A 27,831-nucleotide genomic window follows, 5' to 3' on the forward strand; every position below is an offset into this window, starting at 1 on the left:
CACAGGAAAGAATACACAAAAAAGGGAGGAATATTGCCATATCATGGGTTGAAGGAAAACAAAATCTAGTGCAGAGTCCGACTTAGGGGTCCATAATTCAAATCTGTGCCAATAATTCCTGGCAGGAAATTGTCTAAAACGTTTACATAGAAAGGTATCCACAATAACATCTTATTCTAGGAAATCTCATTCAAAGAGTCATGCTTTGAAAGGTGTCTAAATTCAATTAACTGACTGGCATCTTGTTATTTGTCACATTTATTTTCTAGAATAAACACATAATTAAAAATAAACAGAATTATCACATAAAGGCAAAATTGGGACAGTAAGATATGGAAGAACTTGTAACGTGACTCTGGCACTGCTAATTGTCTGGCTACTCTCCAAGTATGGCCAAAGATGCTCCCCCAACCCACACCCCCATTTTACAGAACTGACTAAATGAAATTGAAAGTTACCAACCTGTCTACTGTTTTCATGAACCATATGTGATACAGTGAAAGTGAAGATGCCGTGCAGGGTGGGGTGGGTAGGGACCTGCAGAGGGCTGACGAGATACAATAATGAATAATCCCTGTATGATCATTCTCAGCTGTCCTGCTACAAATTAATTCAGTTCAGTTTTTCCCCAAGTGTATTCCTAAAAACCTGATTCCTGGAAGATGTGTGGAGATTTGATAGAAAAGCTTCCATAAGTCATATACATTTGGGAAACACTGAAAACTAAATTCCTTTCTAAGAGAGTCACAGTGTGCACTAACATATTAAAAGCTCTGAGAAGCTCTACTGTCAAGAAACCTGTTTTAGCCTGTTTAATGCAACTTTCCAAAAGGAACTGGTGACAGAAGTTATTTTTCACAACATCCACCAACAGAGGCAATACAGTATAATGGATAAAATCACAGTTGGGAGCCTAACCACCTAGGCTTAACTGCCTACTCCACCACTTAGCAGCGCCGTGACCTTGGTAAGGTACTAACCTCTGAATACCTCAGTTATCTTATCTGTAAAATGCGGCTCATGGCAGAATCTACCAGGTAGGGTTGTGTGAGAATTAAGTGAGTTAAGGTATAGAATGTGTCTATCACAGGGTAAGCAGTGTGTATGCAGGGAGGTTGTCTTTACTAACACTCCCAGAAGAAGTTCCAAGAAGTCGACCGGGTGTCATGGCTCATGCCTATAATTCCAGCACATTGGGAGGCGGAGGCAGGTGATCGCTTGAGCTCAGTCAGGAGTTTGAGATCAGCCTGGTCAACATGGTGAATCCTCATCTCCACTAAAAATACAAAAGTTAGCCAGGCATGATGGTGCATGGCTAATGCACTAATCCCAGCTACTAGGGAGGCTGAGGCAGGAGATTCACTTCAACCTGGGAGGTGGAGGTTGCAGTAAGCTGAGATCGCTCCACTGCACTCTAACGTGGGCAACAAAGCGAGTGAGACTCTTGTCAAAAAAATAAAAAGTTCCAAGAAGTGAATTTGGTAATTACTGTTTGTAAGCTAAAGAACCTTTGTGGTTTGTTTGTTTCAAGAACCAGCAACTGCGTGCCAAAATCCAAAAATATTTTTTTTTTCCTTTCCAAAACAGGCTGTGAAAGGCTTGCACTGAAGGATTTTAATGGGGTTTCTCAGACAAGTCATATCATCAGTGAGTACAAAGAAGTATAACATGGGATACAGGAAGAGCACCAGACTTAGAGAAAGGAAATTCAGACTCTACTTTTGCTGTCACTCAACCTCTGTTGGTACTAGGCACATCACTTAGCTTCTCTGCATCTCCATTCTCACACATGTAAGTGTTGGACTAGATGGAGAGTTTCATTAATTCATTTAAGATGATCGTAAGTCACAGAAAGTTTACAAATTTACATACTAGTTTCTAGATTTTACACACACACATGTGTGTATATGTAATTACATAAACCTTATCTGGTAGGTTGTAGGATATTTGTTAAAAAAAAATCACAGACTCTTTATTTTGAAAATTCACATAGTGCCTAGTGTAGCTAGAACAGAACATGTGCTCAATAAATTTTGAATGAATACCTGCTTAACAGCAATCAACTTGTTATCCCTTCATTCAAGAAAATTAAAAACTCATGTAACATGAGACACTTTACTAGGTACAACTAAAGTTACATATTTCTGGGAAGCTACTGGTTCTACTTATAAAAAGCTTGCAATCCAATTTGTGGCATGACTGTCAAATGATGACTCTGATTGCTGCAGTTTCTCTTTACTGTATTTCAGTTTGAATCCCATAGTTCAGGTGAGTTTTATGTTATTATTTTACACAGCAGCACCATGCTAGTAGCATTATTATATAAGTAAATTCAGTAACTATGATGGAAGAGATGGCAAAATCAGTACACTATAATCAAAGCAAGTATACTCCAATTTTATATAAAATTTTAGATTAAGAAGAAGTTATTAGATAAAAATTTCTTAACAAGTGGGAGAAAAAAACATACATTTTGCAGATGATTTTAAAATACAGGTCATCAACTTCCTTTTATTAAAAGAAATCACTTAGCATTTTCCTTCAAAATATAGTTGTATATTGCCTCACCCAGATTAAAAAAAGATGATCAAAATTGATGATCTTCATTTACAGCATAGGAGTAAATAAACATCTTCTATAACTGCTAATCAAATTTCAATTCTTTATATTTACTGACAAAACCAAGCTATGGATCACAGATATTATCTCTAAACTCAAAACATCCCAAAACATCCAGCCTTAATCAAGTGCAATCTATTTGATCCAGGCAGTTCTGAGACAAGGAATACGAATACCGTACTCATTTACTTTGTGTGTTTCATCTTTGTGAACAGCGTGCAGATACTTTTGTGGATTATTTACGAGATCTTTAAAACCTCAAAATAATTGTGCATCTTCATAATCTTTCCTGGTGATAGCTTCTTAATAGCTCCTCCTCTGTTGGCGTCTCTTTGTCAGAAATGTAATGTAGTACAATTTTTAAGAAAAACGGTGGTAGACAAGGCCCCACGTAAGTGGCATGTGAGAAGTGACACACAGAGTATCAGCAAGGATATCTTTGGTTTGCAGAAGAGAAAGTTACACTTTAATAGGTCTTAGAAAACAAGAAAGTCCTCATTTCTTGCTCAACTGTATGTATACTGTTCTTTTTGTAAAATGTACTGGAGTTTGCAGGTGTCTGCCCAAAGGCAGGTCACTGAAAGTCAATGAAAATCAGGTCAACCTCAGCAGCAGAAATTAACCTGCAGATCGTGGCAGGCAAATTGTATTTTAAAAAGCCTTATTCCTACTGAAACAATCAAACCGGACTTCACAAAATGCACAGAGATCCAAAACAACAAAAGCAACCAACAGCATCGATTCTAACATTGCAAATTTCTTAGATATTACAGATGTCACCCAACAGCGCATGCATTTGCCTCCCATATGTGAACAAAACTGAGGCATCACAAGATAAATTTGAATGGAACGTTAACCTTCACTTTAAATTTTTTTCTTTTCCTAGCTGACGACACAATTTTAGTATTATCATAATGGAGCTTCTGGCTGGAAAAAATTAAATTAATGGATGGATTAAAAAAGCTTAGAAACTTAAAAAATAAACAACTTTCAAATATCTATACTTGAAGGTGTCAAGAGCCAAGATGAATGTATTTCAATTGCAACTTCCAAACTAAACTCACAAATTACTACCATTATGCTAAGTGTTAGCTACCCCACTGTGCAGTTTTGCTTTGTGAATTTTTACCTTCCTCTATGAACACTTTTAGCCACTGATCGCACAGCCTTTCAATGTTTTCTGCCTTTTCCTTTAAATAAACTGGCTCTGGCTCCTTCCATCTGGTTCCCCTTCCGTCAGCAACCCTGCACCTGTTCACACCTCCTCTCCTGTTGGATTCCACTGAACATTTCCTCCTCTGCCAGGGCTATTCTGGCACTCGCAACCTTTCTGTCATTCAATCCATCTGTCAGAAGTGAACTTTGTTTACCGCAAGCTTCTGCTTTCTTCTTCAAGAAGCAAAGCCCCTCAAGGTCATTGTCAAATGAACTGTCGGCATGGATTTAAATCCTCTACTGCTAACCAGCAGAAGATGAAGTTCTGTTGTGTAATGTACTTGTGAAAATTACTTTTGGGTTCAGAAAGACAATAATTTGGAGTCAAAGTAGTAAGACATGGTGTTTTAATGATCATTTGTAAAACCAGACAGCTGATACGTATTTTCTTCATGTGTGTCTGCACTTCTCATTATATTGAGTATGAACTATATGTATAAGAAGCAAAATAAAAGTTTTAAAGTGAAATCAAAATATCATAAACAAGTTTGCACTACGTAAAAATTGCATCATACTATATAGCATTAACTTGAGGAATAAATATTTTCACTAATGAATTAGCCAAGGGAGAGAGTATTCCAATTAAGAAATTTTACACTGAAAGACTTAAAATGTACAAATATGTACCATTTCAATTATAAGCTATATATTAACACACAGCTCCATTACTGCTTTGAAAAACTTAACCCATAATACACAAATCAATTCATGTATATTTAAAACCCCATCATTTAAACAATAAAGTTGTTTCAATAATGTTCAAATATATGCTGCCAAACAAATACATAATCTATCTAAAGAAACATAAGTTGTAGCAATAGTCTAGTTCTGTGAAAAAAATAAACTCATAGAAATTAGGTGAAAATTAGACTCTCGATTGAATTTATTTTGTGGCATGTATAGCTACCAAGTATTTACCCTTTCTTCACAAATCAGACATGAAATCACCTCATGTTGAATTATTTACCAGTATTTCAGGCACCATATTCTTTAGGAAAAAGGCAAACCAATGACTCAATTCTAATTTCTTATAAGAAAATGGAGGATAATTTTTTAGGAGAAAATGTAAACAAAAAGAAACACTATTACAAACGAGCCCTTAAATGTGAACCTAAATGGCACTTCACTCATAAGGCTGCTTTTATATTTTGAAGGATTACCCCAAGATTTAATCTTATGGCAGATGCTTGTATTAAGTAAAATTGTTCAAGTCTGTAAAATTTTCTAAATTCTTTTTAGAAAAAATAAAAATTAAATCTTTTTTCTTGATATAAAAACTGAATGTCAATTTTATTAACAAAGGCAGTGCCGAAAACATGGAATTTAAAATTTAAATCTTAAAGTTCTGACTGATTAAACATTTATAATTTATAAAAAGGATTTTATCAAAGCAGTTTTTCAGACATATTTTTTAAAATTGTGAGGCTAAATTAAAAACAAAAACAAAAAAGATAGCTTAAAATCTAAGTGCAGAGACACACTTCTTAGCTATAATTTCAATTTTATTGCTGACCTTCAAAATACCCAGTGTCATATAAATCATTCTCATGTAATATATGCTGTAATTTAACACATGGATTTTAAACTCAAAATATAAATTCTAAGAGGTGTTTTCTTTTTCATCTTCCTAAAACCTCATTTCTAAATAATTTCTCTTCATGTGGAGAAAATGTCAAAAATATTGCTTAAGTTTACCCAGCAAGTTTGTTAATGCTTTTCTGGATATTTTTTCCCTTTAGTGTGATCTGTGCTTGACAGTAGTTTGGTCACCTGGATCCCTGCTTCTGAAAAGCAGTGAAAGAGTACTGGTAATTTGATCACTTCCATGGTCTGATTTGCTACATAAAAGAAAGAAGCATTTGCAAGATGCTAGTTTAACAGAGGCTGCTTAAATCACCGTGAAGGAACTCTTCCCTCTTAGTAAACTGCATTTCAAAAACACACTAGTAGCCTTCTTTTGGATAATTTGTGTGATACGAACATAAACAAATGAAGACCACTCAGTTTTAACATCACTTACAGTCACACACAGATGCATAAATGCGACACACACATACACTTTTCCCTTCCATAAGCAAGCAAGAAAAAGAAAAGGGAAATGAAATTATTACTTTTGTAAATGGACTAATTTAGGAATTCAGATAATTTTTACTATTTACCTGCTTAATATGTAATTGCTTATCTTATCTTTCAAAAAGAAAAACTAGAAAAAAGTTTAGATAGTTTGATACTAACACCTGAAACACAAATTTTACAGGGAAAAAAAAGAAAAAGAAAAAGAAAAACGAGGCACTGAAGCAATGTTGCCAGGTTACACTACCGAAGAGTAAAGCCGTATCTCTGGGCACTACTAGGTGAAGTCGAAGAGCTGATGCCATTCACATTCTTTAATATCAGTTTTCCTAAACCAGCATATGGACGTAGGATGGAAGGTAAATATTTAAACTCCTTAATAAAGAACTGACCTTAATTTATCTACATTCTGAATGAGACTTGTAGTTCCACTTTTCTAAGAACTGCAAATGATGAAAATACTGTAGTTTTCTCTGGTTTATTTTTTTTCTGCCTATATATTTATGAAGTCTTTTAACAACAGAGGTATTCATTTTTCCACCCTCTTCCTCAATTACCTTAAGGCAAGACCTCCTTTCAGATGTGAAAATATTTGTAGGACTGCAAGACAAAGAACTGGGATATTTTCATGGAGTTGATCAAAGGGGAAAAATTGATTTGTGAGATTCTGTTAAGAGTAAGAAGAGACTAAATGACAACTTTAAATCTGCCACAATCATTTACTAATGTGCTGCTATATCAAATAAGTCTAATTTTTTGACAGCACCAAATTAGATTTATTGCAGAAACTGCTGCATAAATAGCATATGGCTGTGTTATACCACCTATTTCAAATCCTGAAATGTTTCCCCCTCCCCCTCCAAAATGAATAAATTGAGCCAAGCTATAAACCTTCTGCAAAAAAAAAAAGAAATATACAAGTTCAAAAGCAGATGTAGGAGATCTGGATTTCTTTGTTAAAGTCATCGTTTTAATACAAATCTCCCAACTCTATACTTAAAGTACCACGACTCCTTAATAAGTTATCACATTTTAATAGGTCACTTTTCTCTTTTATTTGCAGAATGATTTTATTTTTGTTGTAAGGTTTTTGGCTCTGAATTATGCTTATATTTTGATGTTCAACCCACAGTTACATAGGGGAAAAAAGAACGGCAAGTGGGCAAATGAAATCAAATATAGCTCAAATGAGGTTATGAAAAATTATTAAGTAGAAATGCATGTATCCCACGGTTGCTTTTAGTTCTGCATTTTGTGAAACACATGCGGTAGAAATCATATCAAAAAAATCTTTTCTAATTTTAACTATAGCCTTGATACTGCAAACTCTTTGATGCATAAAATGTATAAAGTGATCATTCCATGTGCCACACTGTATACGTTAGATTGGCAGAACCATACAAACAGCAAAAAATCAAGGTTCCATGGTAGCTGGGACTGAAAACTCCCATGACACATTCAGAAATGGACAATTCTTCCTTTCTCAATCACCACCCCAATGCCCACCCCCGCCCCCCAAGTTTGACACAATTCAACCCAATTTTCCTTTTTGAACAAAGTTTCAGTTCTTCTGTAGATGGGAAAGACATTGCAAGGTCTTATCTCAGACCAATGGGCACACCACTGCAAACATCATGGCACTCGGCTACCCCGCAGACTCCCTCTCTGTGGTCAGTCTTCCCAGCTGCCCTATCTGTTACTGTCTGATTAGTTCTGCTAAGGAGCCCCTCCCCTGCCAGCTTTCGGTGCCATCTGTTCTACACAAGATGGCTGCTGCCCAGCAACCTAACACTGCCCTCCTACCTGGCACCCGGCTACCATCCTTACCCCAAAGTGCTAACACAGGTTCTCACTGCTGGCAGAGTCAGGATTTCATTACTACTACTTTGACAAGTGCAGGGTTGTTTGTAATTTCTCTTTTATCCTGATTTTGATTGTACAACCACCTCCCACTGATTCAGTTTGCTTCAGTTTTGTTGCTCACAGATTTTACTCTCCACATTAATCTCCCTCTGGCATGTTACTGCATCTGTTCCCTTTTTTATTATTAATTTTCAAATTCCCACCATTTTTGACAAAAAGGAGGTAATCTACACTCTGTTTCTGCCCATTTCATTTTCTTTAATTTGGAAGATAAGTATGAAAGCATGCCAAAGAAGTTAATTCTCCGTTAACAGTTTATTTTCTGGCATCCCTAAGCCTTTGTATATGAAAAACAGATAGGAATAAATGTTGACTGAATCACAACAACATAGTCGCCACCATTCCTGCATTTAATGAAAAGCAAACATATGAAACAGCATCTGAAAAGTTTATTAGTTACATGAGTTGCCTCATGCTGCCATTCTTTTCCCCACTTTTAACAGATAATTCTTTGTGCAAATCAGTTTGAGGGTAGGATCTGAATTTGGGTTCCTCCACAGTTCTGACATGGGCTCGATTTTCACTGTAGATGGATTTTATCATTCCTTAATATCATCATCATCTTTCCTCAAACCAAACGTTGTTAACTAATTCAATAGCAAATGATTCTGAATAGATGCCTGACTTCAGAAATAGGTTAAGACTAGAGAACAGCCATCAGTGCAACGAAGCGGAACTTACACAGCCCCTGGGTTACAGAGCTGCTTCCATTAGGTATCGTTCTGACAGAGTTCACATCAGGAATGGCAAGATGGTTTGCCCTCTAAAGACAAAGAGGGTCATTTAAGATGCAGAAAATCAGAAGTAATATATTTAATGATATACTGCTCTGTGCCCCTAATTTGTCAATACCATAACCTTGCCATAAAGAGCTTCAGTAGGGTGAGCATGCCCTTTATTGCTGTAAAGTTTTCTAGACTAATCAATACATTGACTACTAATTAATTGTATCTGAACTCATATTAAAACCATGCGAACCCCTGAATAGGTAGGCAACACTTGTTTACAAAACCCTGAATGAGTTAAAATGATTTTGCATATTCGTAACACATATCCTTATAAAATCACAGTTAAGGTCTATAGGAAATCAAGTACAATAGGGACTTTCCCCCAAGGTGACAAAAAATAATCAGAAATAGAACTAGGACAAGTGTCAAGATGAAGCAACGTCCAGCCTGGTGAACGACACTTCAGATGAGCTGCTGGGAAAAGGCAAACCTGGAACACTGCCCAGCCCACCTGGAATGCTTCATCCTGTCCGCCTTCCACCTCCACCTTGTGCATACATTCCAGCAGTGACTTGCTCTTTATTTTGTTTACTTCTTTTGCTCATAGAATTCGAATAGCTATTTTCTCTAGAGTGGGTACGTTCTTTGGATAAATTTCCTGGTCAGAAATAGGCTTTTTGAAGTTAGACACAGGAAAGGTGTCAGAGGGATGCCCTGCTTATTCACTGGCGCCCTCCCTGGGGAAGGAACCCCTTTGATACTCGGAAAACCAAGAAGCCGGTGGCTCTCCCTCACTACCCACCATGGCTTGGTCAGGGCAGGAGATGCTCAGCCCTATCACAAGTGACCCTGCCTGCTGGGGAGAGAACACATAGAACCAAGGTGGAGCAGTGTTACCTCAGCTAGATGTGAGGCTGCTTCCAAACGTTTTCTGACCTGTCTGGTGCCCACTCTGAGCTGCTGAGACTGACTGCATCCTTTGCTGGGCGGCTCTAACAGAGTTGCAGCATAATACAAATGTGTTTCCTTGAAGGGGACCCTGGCCTCCCATGAGACTTGGCTTGGGAGAGGCCACTGAGGAGACTGGATATTCCCCAAGCCTCTTACTTTCTCAGGATCCTTAAAATGGGCTCTAATTCCAGGATTTATCAATCAATGAATCACTACATACTTTGTGAGTATCCCAGAAACATTAAATAACAAATGAGTACTGCCTAATAACTGATCCAAAGAACACATTCATTAGGAGGAGGTGTTAAGAAGAAATTAAATATCAAAGCTGGGCACAGTGGTACACACCTATAATCCCAGCTACTTGAAAGGCTCAGGTGGGAGTTTTGCTTGAGCCCAGGAGTTTGAGGCCAGGCTGGGCAACACAGCGAGACTGTGTCTCTAAAAATGTATATAAAATAATGTGAATTGATTAATTTTAGAAATTTACCAAAAGAAATTTGACATCAACCGGCTGACAGGTTTTTGTTATCATCCTTTTACTTTAAAATAATATTGGCGAGCAGAACTTTCCTTGAGAGAGATACTCTGGCTTGGGCTACTATGAGAAGAATTCTATGTTTTTGCTTTTTCTTTCCTATTTTCTTTGAACTTGATGCTCATTGTTGTTGAGTCAGGCAAGTGGTGTGGGCAATACATTCTCGGTTTCCTCTGGGCTTCTTCAGAAAATGAGTTGGCTGCCGCTGCCACCATGCTCCAGGCTGTGGGCCTATGTGGCAGGGGAGAGGAGTACATCCCCAGCGTAGATTTTCATTGCATTCACATTTGGGCTTCGCAGAACTGAGAGGAGCGAGCCAGGGAACGTTAAGCAGAACCGGCAAACACACATTTCCTGGCAGTGTCTGACTTTCTAACCTCTCCCGCCCGGGGCCACACTGAGACCAGGGTTCTTAGCCCTTCAAACAGGTGGAGCAGAGCGGGCTCGGGCAGTGTGGTGCCCACCAGAGCTAAACGAAGCGCCTTTTCTTTCCTGGCTCTCTGACAGCCTGTTTTCTCTGATACTGGGTGGGGGAAGGAAAAGAGGACGCAATTTAAAACAGCACCAAGGCCATCTATTTCAAGCCTTGAAGATGTTGGTTGCACATATATCCATTTAAAATTATTTTTGACACATTCTCTGCTTAATTTATTCATGAAAGGAGTACAAGAAAAAAATGAGCTTAACTTTGAAGTGGAAACTTTAGGCTAAAAATTCTTGAATAAAACTCAGGAGGAAAAAAGATAAAGTTCACTGTAAAATACCAAGAATATACATCAGTGTTATATTATTCTCTTCAAATAAACCAAGAACGAGAGTTTGGCTTTTTGACCTAAGCTTGTTGTTATCTTCAGATGAGGGCAGTTCCTTTTTTTTTTTTTTTTTTTAATTTTCCCAACAATAAAGAGCAGAGGCAACTTTATTCAATGTTCATAGAGAACCTGCTAAATGCCCCATGCCTAATTTGGTGCTGGGGCCACAGAGATGAAACAGGCCTGGTTCCTGGTCTGGGTGCTGAGATTTTACAACGTCAAAAGTATTCCTATCTCAGTTTGAAACAAGTGTTTGCCCTTCAACCCCTGCCTACTCTCCTCCCTCCTGGATACCCGAGCCCAAGCTTCACCTTCGGAGGCTCAGCCTCATCTACAGAGGACTATTATTTCTCAAGCTTGCTGGAAGCAGTGAGAACCATGGCATCTCAAGCTTCTTGTGGTTAATGATCAGCATATTTGTTTTAATTTCTAATCTTTTGCAAATAGTTTTGTAAAACACAATAAAAGTGAATTACTAGAAAAAATTTAAATGGCACTGAAAAAAAAAAGCTCACTGATCATGCACTTGGAAACTGTGGCAATTTAAAATTGATATAAAAGTTGCCAAATACTTCTCTAGATTTCAGCACTTATCACCTCATAGACATCAACAAACAGCCCATCATGGACCACAGCTGGAACAGCACTGCTGCAGAGACCATGCACAATACATGTGTAACCTAGAGATTTATCTGTGCACCTTTCTTCTTATATTCTAAGAGTTCTCTCAGTAAAACAAAAAAGAGACCCTGTTGTTGTGGAGAACTGATGATGCCTCCTTGGACTTACCACATGTGGACAATGGAGAATATCATGTCCAACCAACATGGACAGAAACGTGCTCTTCTCTCCCCTCTTTCCACTTCAAACCATTTCTTAGAGGAAAAATTAGGGATTGCATTTTTTATTTATTATTATTATTATTTTAAGATGGAGTCTTGCTCTGTCACCCAGGCCGGAGTGCAATGACAATCAAAGCTCACTATAGCCTTAAACTCCTGGGCTCAAGCAGTCTTCCCAAGTAGCTAGGACTCAGGCACACACTACCATGTAGCCTCCCAAATAGCTAGGACTACAGGCACGTACCTTCATGCCTGGCTAATTTTTAAATGGTTTTTTTTTTTTTTTTGGTAGAGATGGGGTCTCATTATGTTGCTCAGGCTGGTCTTGAACTCCTGGCCTCAAGTGATCCTCCCACCTTGGCCTCCCAAAGTGCTGGGATTATAGGCGTGAGCCACTGCACCTGACCAGGGATTATATTTTTAAAAAGACAACAGGGGCAACAGTACAGATACTTTGTGTTTTACTTACCCAGGATCCCTGACACCCCCTTACCCTAGTTAAGAGCACCTCCTCTTCTTTAGTACACCTTTCTTCCCTTACTCCATGTGGTTCTGAAGCAGCTACCAGCCACAGCACCCAAGTGTGTGGGGGTGCCAAAGGGTGATTTGAAATTGGAAGTGAAGGAGCTAGAAAGTCACATTCTTATGGTTTGAAATCAAGGGTATTTCCTTTATTATCAATTTCAGAACGAAGGATGTTTTAGTCCATGGTTTGGAAGAATCTGAAATAATTAGCAAAATTCAGATAGAAGCTGAGCCCCGCTATGGAAAGTTAGGATAGGAAAGCATGCTGGCTCCAAGAAACCTGAGGTCAGCTGTATGCACCTGGATTACACATGGCCTGGTTATAAAAATTCATCAATTTCTCCTTTTTGGATTTCAATTTACCCAAAAAATCTTGACTCATATTGGTAGGCTGGGAGGCCAAACAATTAACTTCAACAAAGTATCTGTACAAGAGTTCAGGCACAGTGGCTCACACCTGTAATCCCAGCACTTTGGGTGGCAGAGGCAGACAGATGGCTGAGGTCAGGAGTTTGAGACCAGCCTGGCCAATATGGTGAAACCCCATCTCTACTAAAAATACAAAAATTAGCCAGGTGTGGTGGTGCCTTCCTGTAATCCCATCTACTTGGGAGGCTGAAACAGGAGAATTGCTTTAACCTGGGAGGCAGAGGTTACAGTGAGCCGAGATCACACCATTGCACTCCAGCCTGGGCAACAGAGGGAGACTGTTGTCTCAAAAAAAAAAAAAAAAAAAAAAAAAGTCTCTGTACTAGTTACTATGTAGAAACTGAATGCCCTGGAATGGAAGCCTCTCTCAATCTCCCCCCACATGATCTACCCACCATAACAGGATAAACTAGGGACTCCTTTGTTCTACCCTTTTCTTACTTTCAAAAAGATACAAATCCTACAGGTCAAGTTGCTGTCTCTCTAAGTCACAGGTCAGATCTTCCCATGTGGATCACAGAAGTAGGTCACAGCATAATACCTGTTTGGTGCACTCTCACTGAGATTCATGCTCTGAGAAATTCTTTGAAGTGCATACATATTATTAAAAAGATCATTTATGTAAAAGGAAAAATAAGAATTTTTAAGTTTTTATACTTAGGACAATCCAAGTTCTAAATTCTCTGGATAATAAACAAACAAACAAAAAAACCTTCCTGCAGTAGTTACCCTCAAAATCAGATACAAGAAAAAAAAATGCAGGATTTAAAAAAATGTGTTTTGGGCAAAAGGTATGGGAAAGAATGTCTTACTAAAAAGTTAATAAGAGTCACATAAACGTTAAGAAGTGGTTGCTTTATATCACAAATTAACCCGACCACATGTGTGTAAATGGTAGTCATATGATAGGAATTTAAATCCTATAGCTCTTTACAGATATTTGGACATGTCAAAAATAAATACTTGAGGAATTTCTGCTTTTTAATAACAGCCTCTCTTGCTTCTTGGTGAAAATTAAGTAAGGAGGTAAAGGAGAATGACAACTGCATTACAACATGTTTAAATGACTATGGCAAATAATGGGCCAAAGGACACTATGTTTCTTAGAAAAAATTCAAGCCAAAATTCACTGTCATGTATTCGTGTTGGTGCACAGGGGAGCAGCTAACACTTATTTCTATTATAAATTCATGTTACTGATTTTCTACGTTGTCTTTTTCAGAACAATTGCATTAATCCATTTCTCTAGTAATTTACATGGAATTACAGCTTAATGGGTAAGGGTACAAGCTTTGCAGGCAAATTACTGGGGTTCCAAACCTGCTTCCATAACATATCAGCTGTGTAACCTTAGATGACTCCTTTGCCTTCTCTGTGCCTTAGCTGTCTTAGCTGTAAATTAGAGACAACAAGAGTCTGTACCTTATAGAGCTATTGGTAGGATTATTGAAGAAGCACTCAGCTTGGTTCCTGGAACAGCAGGGGATCAGCAAAATGTCAGCCACTGCTGTTAGCTATAACTCTTGTTATTTTCTGAAGAGCTGCTACATGCAGCATGGTACCACGCAGATACTAAGATGAATACGTTCTTAACCTCCAAGGTGATAGTGTTCAAAGCCTGTAGGATCGTTGTGTGCCCTGTATTTAACTCACTCTTATGTAGACATCTGCACCTCCCAAATACCACTGATTCCCCTGCATGGAATGCCCTTCATTATCATTTTCCTGTATCCAAATCCTACCAAAATCAGTAAGAAGTCATTTGTCTCTCTCTCTCCCTGTAATCCTTTTCTATAACCTCTCTTCTGGATTCTACCATTTATCTTACCAACTACATGTGCATTTTCTTTTTCTTTAATTTTGAAGACAAGGTCTTGCCCTGTTGCCCAGGCTGGAGTGCAGTGGCGCCACCACAGCTCACTGCAGCCTTGACCTCCTGGGCTCAGGCCATCCTCCCACCTCAGCCTCCAGAGTAGCTGGAACTACAGGCATGCACCACCATGCCCAGCTAATTTTTTTATTTTTTGTGTGGAGATGGGGTTTCACCATGTTGCCCAGGCTGGTCTCAAACTCCTGGGCTCAAGTGATCTGCCCGCCTCAGCCTCCTAAAGTCCTGGGATTACAGGTGTGAGCCACCACACCTGACCTATTCACGCATTTTCTTCTCTTTCCTACCAGTCTGTAAGCTTCTGAAGGGCAGCAGCTGAGGCCGCTTTATCTTTCTAACTCCCATTATCCCTAGCACAGTGTCTTGCAACAGAAAACGCTCCAGGTAAAATGAGTAAATAAATGGATGAGCATTTTTAAATGTACCTGAAAGTCTGTTATGGAAAAGGAAGAAGTTGTTTGAATAATATTAATGGTAATAACTGGAAGAAAGCAGCCTTGCTTTGTTTTCATATATGCTAGGCTAGATATGTTTAGTGATCATGCTTACGAGGCACTTGTTTCAAAAACTGCCATTTTTTTTTCCCCCAGAGATGTGGTCATGCTATGTTGCCCAGGCTGGCCTTGAACGCCTGGGCTCAAGCGATCCTCCTACCTCAGCCTCCAAAGTATCTGGGACTGCAGGTGTGCACCACGGTATATAGTTTCACTGTCATCTTTTAATTATAGAAACTCTAGTTTAAGAGCGAGTGAGTGTGTGGTTTTTCAACAAGTACATGTAAGTGAGAGGCCTGGTGCACTTTACTAAACCTACTTGCATTGTTGGAGTGATTATCGTTTGGTTCTGCTATACTTAAATATATATATTTATACAAAGTTAAAAATAAAAAAAGTAATTACAAAATCACAATATAGTATCACGTGGACAAGTAAAATTCCCAATGAAAAATTTTAGCCTTATCACTCTCTTATACTTTTTACTGATATATGTGAGAAGATACAAATATTTATTTATATAGCAGTACTGAGCTCGAAAGAATAGTCATACATTTGCAATATATTCACAATTTTTATTAATGATATTACGCTCCAACTCTTTGCAAAGTGATGAGCTAGGTGCACTGAGAAATACAAGATTGATAAGCCCTCTTCTCCTACTTGAAGAATGATACATTCCAGAAGCAAAAAATAGCAAGTATACAAAAAACTTCCAACTATTAATTTTTTTTCCCAGATTTTGCTTTTTTCCTCCTTTGAGTAATTCATTTACTCAAATGCCATCAGCACAAAGTGGGAAGCTGGATTCAAAGGGAGAATCCGGACAAGAATCAGTGGGGAGGCCTATGGTAGAAAAATCAGGATTTCAGGGAGACCTTGGAAAGAAGGTAAGATTACAATAGAGCCAGAGAAGCTCAGAGGGGTATTCTAGGTGTAGAGAACAGCAAATGGAGAGAAAAAGCCCTCCAAACGTGCATGGGGAGCTGTGCTTACATTTGTCTGGCAGTCAGCAGGTAAGAGGATTTCATCTCGGATGAAGCGAGACTGGAAGGGTGAGAGCCTATCAGGATGACGTCACATGCCATGCTGTCATTTGCCTTTCTCTAATAGAGCGGCACCATGGAAGGTTTTCAGAGTAGAGCAACAGAGTCAAGGCAGAGGCTTATGCATATTCACTGGGCAATGGTCAGCAAAAGAGACCAGAAATGTGTTGAGACAATTTTCATAACCTTTGTGAGAGGTCAGCAGAACCTAAGTTGCAATGAATTTAAGTGGTGGGTCTGAGGGTCATTTCAATGAACTCTCTGAAGTTCAAACTAAAGAAATAACTTAAACAAAAGATCATCCATGCAATTTAAATGCCTAATGTCCAGAAATAGGAACTTGATAATGGGTTGTCTTAAATCATTATTAGAATCATTGATTATCAGAACTAGAAGGAAACTTATAAATCATCTACTCTCACCTCATGTTTTGTTTTTTTTTTTTGAGGCGGAGTCTTGCTCTGTCGCCAGGCTGGAGTGCAGTGGTGCGATCTTGGCTCACTACAACCTCCGTCTTGCAGGTTCCAGCAATTCCCCTGCCTCAGCCTCCTGAGTCGTTGGGATGACAGGCAGGTGCCACCATGCCCAGCTAATTTTTTGTATTTTAGTAGAGACAGGGTTTCACCATGGCCAGGATGGTCTCAATCTCCTGACCTCATGATCCGCCCACCTTGGCCTCCCAAAGTGCTGGCACTACAGGCGAGAGCCATCGCACCCAGCCTAGTCTTACCTCATTGTATATGTACGTAAGCAGGCCCAAAGAGGTCAGTAATTTGTCAAAAGCTGGAAAGAATGCCTGGAGTGAATGCCTAGAGAAGATACTGTAGCTCCGGTTTCTCCAGTCCTGGGCTGTCTGAGGACCTCCCCTAAGAAAAGCATATGGCTTTAATTGTCACCCCACCAAATACTCTGAACCATTCTTCTTTATTCTTTTCTTATATATCCAAAGACCCAATTTCAGTCACATTGGCTGGTGGTAATTCTTCCACTGTACTTTAAAAACATGGTCCTTTCTATGTGCTTTTACACACTCCCTAGCTACAATGAATACCTTTATGTAAAAGGATCCAGCTCTAAGCCTCTAGTGATGACCTTTCTCCTCATACCAAACCAACATTGGAATCTCCACTGAGGTTGCAATAAAATTTTTCTCTGCTATCTCTTTTAAGTTTCTCAGTTGGCTTAACAGATCCTCCAGTCAACTTGGGCTAGAAAACTTAGTCACTTTTAATTCTGTCCTCTCTTATTCATGACTCCAAATGCCTCCTGAAGATGCTACTTCCTTTCACTGCACTGGGACAGACATAGCCCAGGGCTTCATTACTCTCCCCCTTGACTATGGTGCTTGTATTCTAATTGGGGTCCCTCATAGTCATCTCTTCCTCAAACCATCCATTTTTCACAAAGCTCTTCAATTACCTTCTTAAAATACATATTTGAATCTGTCGTTGTTCAAGCCCTCTTGACTTCTTACTTGAACTAAACAGCCTCCTAACTGAGGCGTAGGAGAACTTTTTCCATAAGGGGACAGATAGTAGATACGCTATGCTTTAAGGACCACATTCAACACCAGTGTGGTAATGGTAGCGCCATACATAATATGTAAAGGATAATGGTGGCATTGGCCAATAAAACTTTATTTATGGATGTATAATCTTTATGAGTCAAAAAACATTGTTTTCCCTTTTTTCCAATCACTTAAAAATATAAAAACCATTCTTTGTTATGCCATACACAATATATGAAGGATAATGGTGTCACTGTCCCATAAAAGTTTATGAATGTATCATTTTTATGTGTCAAAAAATATTGTTTTCCCTTTTTTCTAATCACTTAAAAATATAAAAACCATTCAAGTCTGACTCATCAAGCAAAAACAGATGATGGGTCAGAGTTGGCCCATGGGTTGCAATTGCTGACCTTGGCCTAACTGGTCTTCCTGTCTCCTATATCAACACCCAAAGTTCACTTTCCACACTGCTGTCTGAGTCAAGCTCTCAACCCAGAAAGTCAATGATGTTGACACCTCTGCTTAAAATGCATCAAGAGTAAGTTGGAATGGGCAGAACTCCAGAGTGTGGCCCGTAAGGCTCTTCCTCCGGGCTCTGCTCCCCTTTCCAGTCTTATCCCCTACCAAACACCTCATCTGAGAGTCAAGTTTATGTTTTCTCCCGTCTTTATGTCTCTGCATATATTGGTCTCTCTACCTGGGGTACCCATCCCATTTTTTTCCACTTTCAGAATTCTTCCTCATGGTTTCATTAATCAAGATTGTTGCCAAATATCCCCACCTCCCTCAGAATCCCTTTTCACTGCCAGCTTTCCCTGATATCAGCTTTCCTTGACTATCACCTCCACCTCTGGTGCAGAATGGGTCAGTCTTCCTTCCTGTGTGCTCCTGTGATAATCTTCACTTCTATCATTGCACTTTGTCACACTATTATATTTGCCTATAGAGATGTGGCTTCTTTACTAGAGTGTGAGTAATCTAAGGGTAGAGACTGGGTTTTATTTTTTCTCTCCATGCCGAGGACCAAGCAAAGTACTTAAAAAATTGTAGGTGCTCAGTAAGTATCTGTTGACTAAGTGAATGTTAAACTCACCAATTTGGGTCCTTTAATTAATACTAAATTTCTAACTTCCTTTTTTTTTTTTTTTGAGGCAAGGTCTCACTCTCTCACCGAAGTTGGAGCATAGTGGTGAAATCACAGCTCACAGCAGCCTTGAACTTCAGGGCTCAAGTGATCCTCCAGCCTCAGCCTCCTAAGTGGCTGCGTCTATAGGTGCACCACTGTGCCTGCCTAATATTTTTATTTTTTGTAGAGATGGTGTCTCACTAAGTTGCTCAGGCTGATCTCGAACTCCTAGCCTCAAGTGAGCCCCCTGTCTTGGCCTCCCAAAGTGTTGGAATTAGAGGTGTGAGCACTGCACCTGGCCTCTATTTACCATTTTAAAATCCAATAAGGAGAAACATCAGAAAAGTGGTAGGTTGTTTGTTTCTTTTAGATTGATCTACAGATTTCTACTACAGTTTTAAAATTTTCTTTGCCCTTAAGATTTGGATGCTTATTTTGTCATTACTTTAAACATGGTTTTCATATTCAATTTTCAACTTTGTTTGGAATATGCCATTTGAAGTATTTAAGTTGAGACTGTGTGGTAAGGTGTTATCTGTGTAGGAGTTATGTATTTCAGCTGATCTACACTGAAAAGGAACGACACAACATTTCTCAGTCACACACCTGAGTATACTGAATCAATAAAGCCTGACGAGGGGTAGCAAACTTAAACACACACACACACACACACACACACACACACACACAAAAGAGTACTGTATATAAGAAACAGTCCAACAACCAAGTCACACTGTCGGTGCAAAGGAGAGATATACATATTTCCTTGCATTCTAATTGTCATCTTTAAATTTATGAATGTGGATTTTATAAAACATGAACATAGACTAAGCATAAAATGCTTACAAAAGAGTACTGCACTTAGAAAATAATTTTTATTTCCTGTAAAACTACGTTTAAATTTTTGTAGAATTGGTTTAAATAAAGCTCAACAAAAAAAGCTTTCTACAGAACCAAGCAAAACCGTTTTTCTTAAGAACAAAGGAATTAGTTACCACTCGTTCATTTTCAGCAGTTGCTGCATCTTAATATGCTCTACTTGCAAGAAATTGATCTTGTCAAACAGTACAAATTGATATTACACAGGGAAACTCTCTATGGACTTTGACTTCAGAAATTAACTCTGAATAAGACAGAATGGCAAAAGGGGCAAAACCAGCATTAATATTTATTTACTGAAGCTCAGCCACGCTGAGACATTAAAAGCTGTCCTATTTCTGAGGTTTAGCAGCGTTTAGCACACAAATGGTTGGTTCTGAATAGAAGTCTGACAGAAAAGAAAAACTATTAACATTACCATGATGAAGCTAAATTCTGAAACTTCTAAGATTAAATAACCACAGGCATTACGCTAACAGTACATTCTCAGTTCTACAATGACAATACTTTAAATAAGCATTAAAAGGACAGTTATTATTCTGCAATATTAAGCAATTTTTTTCTCATAAATGTGTTTCATCTATTAGGATTTTTTTTCTAGATACCATACATGTATAAATAATTTATTTTCTTTCGTTGCTTTCCCTCTCTTTCTTTCCTCTTTCTTTTATTGTTTAAAAGGGAAGATGTCAAATCATTTGGAATATTATCATAACAAAATGTTTTAAACAAGGTTTGATTTTAACAGAACCAGAGGCATCTTAACACTAACCCAAAACTTTGGGAGGTTCACCAACCTCTAGAATATTTTTTTCTCCAAATGCAGGCTGTTCAAGTGGTGCTTTTCTCCATCTGTTAGCATACCGTGCTCAGAATTACATTGTCATGTTTAATGTAAAAGGGATCAGTCCCCTTTCATAGTTTAAATTCAACATATTACAATGATTGGAAGACCAGTGTTTTTCTAATTTATAAACCAAACCAAACATCATAAACTTACATTTTATTTAAACAAAGTTCTCTCTAAAAACTGAAAAACTCTAAGAACTGAGCAACACCAAAGGCTTGATGTGAACATTGAAAAATTGTAATAAAACTCAAAGTGAAAAGAAACCACATATGATAAAGTGAAATATCTACTGTCTCTATTTGAATTTTTCTCTCAATGTCTGTATTTATGAGTGTGTACTTTTCCAATACAGCAAATTCACAATGCTTACAACCTAAGAGTCTTACTGTAATTTAGGGCTGAGCTACATGTTTACTAAAGTTGATGACAATGATGATCACATCACAAAATCTCATGATGGAAGCGAAGTAAGCTGAAGCCTCAATGGTGAAAGCCTGTGTAATAATAATTCGAACACGAGCAGTGCCAATCTATTTCATCTTGAAATTTTACACCTCCTTAGGATGCAGATTCCTTATTTTGTATCAGTTCCATTTCAATTTGCATCTTACAATTTATTTACTTTGTCTCTTTCACCACTGACAGTATTTTATTATTTTCCTAAATAAATTCCTCAGCTCCTTCAGTTCAAGATTTTTATTAGACGTAGAATTAGCAGAAGAGGTAGTAGTGGTGGTAGGAGAAATATGTCATTTTGCTTATATTGATAGAGAATCACCTAAATATTTGAGCATTGTAGATGAAAGGTTTTGTAATATATCAGTAATTCCCTGCCACACTTATCATTCACATGTCTGGGTGTTTTGCTTACCACATCTCCACTTTTCTTAATATGCCTGAAAGCTATGTGTGAACTGAATGACTAAGACTAACTCTAACAACTGTTTGGAAGCCTGTGGCAAAAATCAGTGGAATGAAGTCGGTGCTATGGCGCATAATGGGATTAGGGAGTACCTGGTGAGGTGCAGTTGGTGCTCGGATTCGCCCAGCAGTTCTGTTAGTTTCAGGCACTCCTCTCTGGCCCGGGCTGCCTTCTGCTGCTCCTGTTCCAAATGCTGCTTGCTTTCACTCAGTTCTATTCTCAGTTTCTCTATTTCCTTAGGTAAAGGAAAAAGGAAAAAGCATCCATATAAAATACATGCACTTGAATTCAAAATTAGCTCATTTTTATTTTTTGCCATGAATTTCAATGTGATAAAAAATTATTAGAAAATTTAGGCTAGCTTCCATTTTATGACAAAGGGAATTAGCACATCCAAAAATGCACATTAGTCTTTTTTTTTTTTTTGGATTGCAAAATAAAGTCCAATTTTGAAAATGAAATGATTAAATGAGAGTATTTAAAGTGGATAATTGTACTACCATTCTAAAAGTCATTCTCTTTTAAAAGTAATATTTACTTAAAATGCCACTACCTTTAAAATGTAACATTTTTGTGTGAGATTCAGACACATGCAGTGATTTACATCAAATATGTACTTTTTACTCTAAAAGATCAAATTATGGCTTCATTTGGGTGTTTTGAAAATCAAATTAAACATTAAAATAAATAATTTAAGAGATATTTTAGAAAAATGTGAGGTGTAAAAAATGGCATGATTATAATGTTCAACATTACTTGGAAAAAAATTCAGGAAAAAATAGCATGAGAAATTTAAGCATTGATAATGTATGAGATTTCTGAGCTAAAATAATATTTCCATTAAATTTGCAATTTAAAAAGTCAACAAGAACACTGTAAGACTAATAAATATGAATATATAAAATTTGTGAAGGTTTATTTTTTGGTTTCAGGATGAAATTATCCTTATCTTACTGAAATACAATATATTTCAAAGCAAAAATACTCATATAGGCTACAATTTTAAATAATTTATATACTAAAGTAGAAATATTTATTAATAGAACATCTGTAAAATTAAGCCAAAGAAAATAAAAAATGAACACTTAAAAATATTTAGGTTATTAAAACAAGAAAAAAAGAAGAAAGGGCAGAAACATTTTCCAATTCAGCAGAAAGCAAGGAGCAAATTTTTGATACATAAAAATGTAACCTCCTTTTGGAAAACAAAATCATGCTTAAGTAGAGGGATTTAAATTTAGTATTTAAATAAATTTCTAAATTTCCTCATGTCCTTATTCAATATTCTGAATAACCTCCAACTACATTTAATACATCATGTAGGATAAATTGAATAATTCATTTACATTTTTTAATTCATAACAGTATAACTATTCAGTTTATCTCCATCAACACCATACATTAACCAACAATATAATCACTTATTATAGTTCTCATAGATTGGTTTATTTCTAAAAAAAACTATGTAATAATTATAACATTTTCATTCAGTGTCGATTTTCTCTATCTTTCAAATTGGAATACTAAGTTAAGCTGACTTACTTCTTTAAATATTGTGTTATTAAAATTAGACCAACATATTTCCAATTTCATAATTCAATACAATTAAAGAGATAAAAATAATAAAGATCATTAAATTTTTATTGTCTAAGATTTATGAAATCTTAGACAAAAGGAAAGAACTATAGAATTGGAATTATATGTTAACTTTAAAACTTCAAAAATGTATTCATTAATTTTTTTACACAGTGCTGTATGCAAGAAATTGTACTAAATAATATGATCAACTCAGAGTTCCCATCTCTACACTCAGGAGTGAATAATTCACCTGGGCAAATGAGACATACATACACAAGAAGACTATCAAAATGCAAAGCATATAAAAACACCAACTGAGTTATAGAGAAAATTCATGCCTCCGTAGCCAGATGAGGGATATATTAGCATGAACAAGAAAAGTGAGAAAGAAGTAAGGGCACAAAAACTCTGGAGTGATGATACTTCAGATCACATTATGAAAGGTCTTGAATGATAGATTAATAACACTTTATTTTTCTTATAGATAATGGGGCGACATTAATGGTTTAAACAGGTAGGCAATATGACAGAAGTTGAGCTTGAGAAAACTGGATCAATGTGTACAATCAATTTAAGGTGGCAAAGAATGACAGAAGGGACACCATGAAAAGATAACTGCAGGATTCCAGACATGAGGAGTGGAGGGACTTAACACAGGAATATAAAGAGAACGTGGAGATTTTATGGAAATCAAAGGAGGGGAATCGGAAGATCAAAGATGACTCCAAAATTCTGAATTGAGAGAATACAAAAGAATGACAGAAATAGAAAACGTATAAAATTTCCAACTTTTTTAAAAAGAAAAGATACAATTTTTATAAGCACCAAGCAACAATAACAACATATGTACCTTACACTGGTAATTAGGTTTTAAGTATAAATTAGCTTCTTTCTTTTGCTCATGTAACAAAAAGTCAAGGGTTGTGTTGAAAGACAGGCCAAACACAGAGATAAAGAACATGGGTCCAACAGCCAACACAAACCAGGGCTCCAGACACAGCTCTGACACTTTTATGTGACCTTGGACAAGTCACTGGACTATTAAACAGTTTCTTCCTTCTAAAATCAGAGGAATAAGAAGCTCTTAAAACTGTTGTGAAGATTAAATTAGGCTAGGAATACTTAGCAGAGTGCCTCATGCATAGTAAAAGCTGAATAAAAGATGGCAATGATCATTATTATTTATTTTTCCCTCCATCTTTCAAGAACAGCAAAGTGATAAGAAAAAATGGCCCACCTAAGAATATGTGACTATCCTTAATGAGTTCTCAATTTAAATCATAACATTTCCCCCTCCCCAATAAAGCAGTATTTTGGTGAAAACTGAATAAAACTTCTTCTATTGTAATTTCAAAATGTGAAATGTATTTTTGTTAGGAAGATGGAAAATTACTGCCTGCTTCTGATCATCCATGCCAGCAAAAGAGCTTATTGGTGCAGATAATCAAAATCAACAAATAATCTAACCAGCTGGACCAGGGCTCAACACTTACTCCCTGAGTCAGGAAAATCTGCCATGGCAGCAAGTCCAACAGTTAGAAGAGAAGTATCTTGCCAGAAATGCCATGCTCCCACTGGCAGGATAACCCTTTGCCTCACCCAACTAGGTCAGGCTGCTTCCCTGGCTGTATACAGTGGCTTGGGGATGAAAGACCAACCACAGCCATAGGCCAGTTGTACATTACTCTCCAAGCACACTATTAACCTGCATGTCTACAGTGCAGTTTGATATGGCCATCTTTTGGCTAACCGGGCAAAGGCAGGTCCAGACTGCTTTACACCTCATCAAAAGGTATCTTTCAAGTCATGAATATAACCACCAGAACAACTAAACGTAAAAACTGGGCTGGGCGCAGTGGCTCACGCCTGTAATCCCAGCACTTTGGGAGGCCGAGGCGGATGGATCACGAGGTCAAGAGATCGAGACCATCCTGGCCAACATGGTGAAACCCCGTCTCTACTAAAAATACAAAAAATTAGCTGGGCATGGTGGTGCGTGCTTGTAATCCCAGCTACTCAGGAGGCTGAGGCAGGAGAATTGCCTGAACCCAGGAGGCAGAGGTTGCGGTGAGCCGAGATCGTGCCATTGCACTCCAGCCTGGGTAACAAGAGCGAAGCTCCGTCTCAAAAAAAAAAACTGTTAAAAGAAAACAGTACTGGGGATCGAATTTGGAAAAGGGGAGACTTGATACTGTTCATATATATCCCTCCACACTGTAGGAAGTTTTTTTCTTAATCATGGGCATATGTAACTTTATTTTTATTGTTGATTAAATTTGCCTATCTAAGTAATGCACCCAATTTAAGTCAAAGAGTACTAAATGGCCAGTAACAAGGAAGAGCAGTGCCCATGCCCTACCTCACGCATTTCAAACTTAATCTTCAGTGGCACACACCATCAGCTCTTCCAATGTTTATCTTCGTATTTTTCAAAAACAAACTTACACTGCTATTTGTTAAGTTTTCAACATTAGACCTTTCTTATGTGAAGAAGGGTGACAATTTAGGTCTCATACCACCCACCCTACATACCCACCTCATGCTCCCATATAACAATTTTGGTCAAATTATTAGTTACTAGTTCACTTACATTATAATGATTATGACAAATTTGCTCACTACTGAGTCAAGCGTTATCTTGTCTAAACTAATTTTGGGCCAGGCACAGTGGCTCATGTCTGTAATCCCTGCACTTTGGGAGGCCAAGGCAGGCAGATCATGAGGTCAAGAGATCAAGACCATCCTGGCCAACATGGCGAAACCCTGTCTCTACTAAAAATACAAACAAACAAACAAAATAGTTGGGTGTGGTGGCACACACTTGTATTCCCAGCTGCTCAGGAGGCTGAGACAGGATAATTGCTTGAACCCGGGAGGTTGTGGTGAGCTGGGATCACTCTGCTGCACTCCAGCCTGGTGACAGAGCAAGACTCCATCTTAAAAAAAAATTAATTGTCTTATGTATAATTTTATTATTTCTAAAATTGCTAGGTTTTTAATAGTTTGTTTTTCTAGGTAACTGACATTTTCCTCCAAATATTCAAACATATCTGTTAAACAACCAGCAATAATATCTTTTCAAATCACCTATTAGATAAAGTATAAGCTCTTTTAAAAAATTTTTCCTGGACATATGCTTCTTGGCATCTTATGTACGGCCTGGTTGATCTCTATATTGTGTTAAGCCTTCCCCGTGTTCTTTTATAGTTCTCTGTTTTCTGGGTCATAAGTTACCATGTTTCTCAATTTATTTCCTTTTTTGGTTGAAGTACAATCTCCAGGTAGCTTTCATAAGGGAAGTTACATGAAAAATATGTTTCAAGTATTTGTATGCCTGAAAACATTATTATTGTATGCATACACATGATTGTTTTGCTGGGTATAAAACTCTATTTTGAAATTAGTTTTCATTCAGGATTTTTAAGGACTATTTCACTGTCTTCAGGATCCTAATAGTACAACTGAAAAGCCTTATGTCACTCTGATTTTTAGTACTTGGTCTATGATTTACCTTTTTTTGTCTTGCTGGAAACTTTTACAGTCATCTCTTTTTCCTCGTCATTTTGAAACTTTACAATGCTCAGTCTTGGAATGCAGCTGTTTTTCGTTGTGTGGAGTTTTCAGTGAGCCCTTTTCAATCTGAAGGCTTTTTTTTTTTTTTTTTTTTTTTTGTTTTTTTTTTTTTTTTTTTTTTTTTTGAGGATGTTTTCTTCTACTACTATTTTAAAATATTTTGATGCCATATACTTTAATATTTCCTCTTCCTGGAACTCCAGGACATTAGTTGCTGGATTGATTATCTCATTTTCTTATATTTTCCATCTCTGTCGTCTGATTCTAACTTCTGGAAGATCTAACTGATAAAACCTCCTTTTGAATGTTGAGAAAATTTTCTACCATAATTTTTATTTCTATGAGCTATTTCTTGTCTCTATTGACACTTCTCTTTATAGCATGCTAATTTTATCCTATGAATGTAGTATCTTATTTCTCTATTAGAATATACAGTATTTCAAATATTCTCCTTTGCTTATTATATATTGCCTCAGTTTTCTCCAGGCTCCTTTCTTGTTTGTTTGTCTGATTTAGACTCTCTATTATGTTGTATGTTTGCCTCAAATACAGGATAATACTTGGTTATCCTTTTATATTTAAGAATGAGGCAGTTAACAAAAGTGTGGGTTTAATACTTTTGGGGTAATATGATAGTTTAGTCATTTTTTTTTTTTTTTGAGACAGTCTCGCTCTATCACCAGGAGCCAGGCTGGAGTGCAGTGGCACAATCTTGGCTCACTGCAATCTCCGCCTACTGGGTTCAAGCAATTCTCCTGCCTCAGTCTCCTGAGTAGCTGGGACTATAGGCGCATGCCACCACGCCCAGCTAATTTTTGTATTTTTTAGTAGAGATGGGGCTTCACCACATTGGCCAGGATGGTCTCGATCTCTTGATCTCCTGATCCGCCCACCTCAGCCTCCCAAAGTACTGGGATTACAGACATGAGCCACCGTGCCTGGCCAGTTTAGTCACATTTGTTGTTCAGCAAATATTCACTCCCATCTCCCCTCCCTGAGAATACATTATGCCTCCTAGTGACTTTGAGCTTAGCCATATGATTTCATTTGGCCAATGGAATTTGCATGGCTATAATGTAAGCAAAAATCATAAATATGTTTATGTCACATTCTGGCAATTCTCCATAAGAAGAGTATGCACTGGGTCGCCACTGTCCCTTCAGCCTAGAATGCAGAAAGAATACACGGAGATCAGAACCAAACCCCAATCATAGCCTAGAAAACACAGAACCCACAACCTGAAGCAGAAAAATCTAGTCAAATAGAGCACATATCAGCCAAATCTTACTTGACCTGCAGACTCATAAATA

General features: G+C 37.6%; 1 protein-coding gene across 6 annotated transcripts in view; it reads right to left on the reverse strand.

Moving 5' to 3' along the window:
• Positions 1-27,831, reverse strand: part of SDCCAG8 (SHH signaling and ciliogenesis regulator SDCCAG8) — a 251,444-nt gene that overhangs the window by 102,774 nt on the left and 120,839 nt on the right. For all 6 annotated transcript variants that reach the window (XM_017531944.2, XM_017531938.2, XM_017531937.2 and 3 more), the window contains one exon: positions 21,463-21,605. In XM_017531944.2, coding sequence (XP_017387433.1) covers positions 21,463-21,605 — 143 coding nt within the window. The remainder of the gene's footprint in view (positions 1-21,462; positions 21,606-27,831) is intronic.

This window comes from Cebus imitator, unplaced genomic scaffold (assembly GCF_001604975.1).
Source record: "Cebus imitator isolate Cc_AM_T3 unplaced genomic scaffold, Cebus_imitator-1.0 Scaffold75, whole genome shotgun sequence".
NCBI classification, from domain to species: Eukaryota; Metazoa; Chordata; class Mammalia; order Primates; family Cebidae; genus Cebus; species Cebus imitator.